Here is a 3438-nt window from a genome sequence, read left to right as displayed (position 1 = left end):
AGCCTGGCCAACATGGTGAAACCCCATCTCTACTAAAAAATACAAAAATTAGCTGGGTGTGGTGGCATGAGCCTGCAATCCCAGCTACTCGGGAGGCTGAGGCTAGAGAATCACTTGAACCCAGGAGTCAGAGTTGCAGTAAGCTGAGATCATGCCACTCCAGTCTGGGCAACAGATGAAGATTCTATTAAAAAAAAACAAAAACAAAAACAAAAAAACAAACAAACAAAAAAACTCTCTCAGTGACTTCAAGCCTCAGTCAACTCAAGTGCAGCTAGGGAATGGGTCTTACCCCTCCAGCCTGCTATCCATGACACCTTGAGCTTTGGAGACACTCTTCTGGGTGAAGGATTACTCCTCTGTGGCCCCATTCAGGCCCTCTACAATCTCCCCACCCCAACTCTCCTTATTCCCTGTCATGGCTCCCCATCTGGACATTTCATGCACTGTGGAGAGTGATAGTTACCAGTGTTAGATCCTGCAGGCTGGCAAGCCATGCTCCACGGAAATGCTTCTGCAAATCCTTCAGGATAGTCTCTGTCTTCTGTTTCACACCTTCAGTCCAAAAACAACAATTAAGGGGCAGGGCCTTAACAGGGAAATAGGAACACACCCTTCTTTATTTCCCCTCCAAACCTCAGAGAAGATCAACAGAGTGAAATGGGTGAAATAACATTTGCTCAACAGAGTGGGAAGAGTTCCCCAGCACCAGGCCAATGGGTGGAGGGAGAATGTGGCTGGGGACTCAGTCTGGTCCTTGTAGCTCTTCCTGCGCTGTGCCAGAATGTGGACTGTTCTACCCATGGGTGCTGAGCAAATGCCCTCATAAGAAGTATGCCCTGTTGAACCATGAGAAGTAAGCGTTTCTGAAGCTCCTTTTAGGGATATTTGCAAATCCTCCTGGCACCTCTGTAAGTGTATATGACTGTATTTTTTTGCAAAGAGGGGCTCAATCTGGGACTCCCAACTTTGTTCCCAAAGAAAAGATGTTCATTTTCTCAGTCTTAGGCCTAGCAGTAAGGCTGAGACCACTGGGAAATATTCAGTATCCAAGTTGATTCCATAGGTGGCTGCAAGCCTAGCTCCTCTTTTCCCTGAGAATCTCTTAGAATCTCTCACAAGAGGGCATTGCATCAGCAATGGGGTTGGAGCTCATCCAGATAAAATTTCCAGATCTGCTTGTAACGAGGATCCCTCATCTTGGGGCATCATAGCATATTTACTCTGCCCTTGTGAGAAGGAGCTGCCCTTCATCGTGCGCCTGATACAAAGTGGGCATTCAATGAGCAGTGCTTATGTGCTCCTGTTATTCATGGGCTCCCATGGCTGCAGCCCAGTGGCTACCCAGGCTCATGTTGCTTACTTCTCTGAAGCACAAGGATTTTGAACAGGTAATGCAATGCCTCCGATGCCTCTATGCTGATCTCGTGGTTGCAGCCCATGCAGAAGAGGCCGAAGATGCTCATCAGTTTCCCACTCATTGAGAATTCCTCCATGTGCTGCCCCAAAGAGGAAACTGGTTAACTCCCCATCACCCGAAAAAGAGCTTCCCCATACTGTGGCCACCATCCCTCTCCAACCTCCCCACCCCTCCACACCACTGAATCATTTGCCTGCATGTATCCCCTCACCACACCAGCTCCACACTCTTTCCCTGGCCAAGAAAAACCTTTCAAAGCAGCACCCAGGGAAATGGGGCAGCCAGATCCCCGAAACATGTTAGCCAGTGGGAAGCTGTGGACCCAACTCAGCTGTTTAGCGGTCCCCCAGCAAGGCTGAGATGTGTCCAGCCAGTTGGAACTCACTTGGCCAAGGGCAGACCAAACAAACAAGTCAAACCTCTTACCCCATAGGAACAGAAACGTCACTAATGCAAAAAAAGAGGGACACTCTGACCACCCACCTCCCAGTAACCCCCCGCAGAGCCAGAGGCTCTCAGGTACCCCATGTGCAGAGAAGCAGGGCCTGCTGAGTCAGCCTTTCCCCGACTCCAAGCACTCACTGACAGTTCCGGGAAATTGCAAATGAACCTCAGCAGCCGGGAAATAGTGCCCAAGGCCCGCATCTGTTCGTGCACTTTGTCTGACAGTAATGACCAAGGTAAGATGATCTGGAAAAGGAGTAAAGAGACCTTGTGAACACCTTCTGTGGGAGTGCTGCTCCCTTCCTTCTCCTGATTCCACATCCCTGACTGCTAAAAAGACAAAAAGGAGGGAGTTGTGGCAGGCCCCCATGAACTTGGCAAAGCAAAGATGTGTTTAAGAGTCACCGGGGCTATACAAAAAATTAGCTGGGTGTGGTGGTGCATGCCTGTGGTCCCAGCTACTCAGAAGACTGAGGCAGCAGAATGGCTTGAACCTGGGACACGGAGGTTGCAATGAGCTAAGATCACACCTTTGCACTCCAGCTTGGGTGACAGAGCAAGACTCTGTCTCAAAAAAAAAAAAAAGTCTCCAGAGTTTCACCTGCTACCTTCTGGGTCTCTTCTGAGAGGAATGTTTAAAGACAGCGCTGTGCCTTAGATGTAGAATTACAAAGCAGTGGGTAAGCAGGAATGGGATAAGGTGGGGAGATGGGGCTCTCTTGGTGGCATATCCATGCAAACCCCTACCTGCTAGGCCAGTGGAAGGGGTAAAGTGGTCTCTGAAGGATGAGATTCAGAGCCATTAATTTCTGGAGGTTAATAATAATAGTGACACAGGTAAGTATTCTGAATAGAATAACCCACTCTATCCTCCCAGCAACCCTAGAAGTGTTATTATTACTACACTAGGTTGAGATCCCACCAGGGAAAAGAGGCCTGTGTCCTGCTTGCTACAAACTTTTGGGAAAGTGTGTCCTGTATCATAGCTGCTGGACAGGTGTCCTTCAGGGTAGCCTTTCTCCCAGAGCACTGAACCCCATCATGGACAGCCACGTGCCAAAAAAAGAAAAATGAACTACAACATATACCTGACCGTCCAATACAAAAGTTAATTCAGAATTGACCACAGACTTAAAATCTAGAATGATAAGATTCTAGAAGAAAATGAGAAAATACTTAAGGAAGGCAAAAATTCCTAAATAATATAAACAAAATATAACCATAAAAAATAATAATAATTTGGACTTCATCAAAGTGAAAAACTACCTGCTCTTCAAAAGATACTGTTAAGAGTGGCCAGGGATGGGCGCAGTGGCTCACACTTATAATCCCAGCACTTCGGGTGGCTGAGGTGAGTGGGTCACCTGAGGGCAGGAGTTCAACACGATGTGGGCATTCAATGAATGCCCGGCCAATATGGTGAAATTCTGTCTCTGCTAAAAATACAAAAATTAGCCGGGCATGGTGGCACACACCTGTAATCCCTGTTATTTGGGAGGCTGAGGCAGGAGAATTGCTTGAACCGGGGAGGCAGACGTGTAGTGAGCTGAGATCGTGCCACTGCACTCCAGCCT

At 48.0% G+C, this 3438-nt stretch overlaps 1 protein-coding gene across 1 annotated transcript in view; it reads right to left on the bottom strand.

Moving 5' to 3' along the window:
- The window catches only part of LOC105504397 (maestro heat-like repeat-containing protein family member 7), a 66281-nt gene that overhangs the window by 42111 nt on the left and 20732 nt on the right, over nucleotides 1-3438 (bottom strand). Inside the window, exons 7-9 of the mRNA XM_011931834.1 lie at nucleotides 2003-2110; nucleotides 1364-1499; nucleotides 467-555 (exon numbers count right to left, since the gene is read on the bottom strand). Coding sequence (XP_011787224.1) covers nucleotides 467-555; nucleotides 1364-1499; nucleotides 2003-2110 — 333 coding nt within the window. The remainder of the gene's footprint in view (nucleotides 1-466; nucleotides 556-1363; nucleotides 1500-2002; nucleotides 2111-3438) is intronic.

Source organism: Colobus angolensis, unplaced genomic scaffold, assembly GCF_000951035.1.
Source record: "Colobus angolensis palliatus isolate OR3802 unplaced genomic scaffold, Cang.pa_1.0 Scaffold91, whole genome shotgun sequence".
Lineage (NCBI taxonomy): Eukaryota > Metazoa > Chordata > Mammalia > Primates > Cercopithecidae > Colobus > Colobus angolensis.
This window is presented reverse-complemented; position numbering and strand designations above follow the sequence as displayed.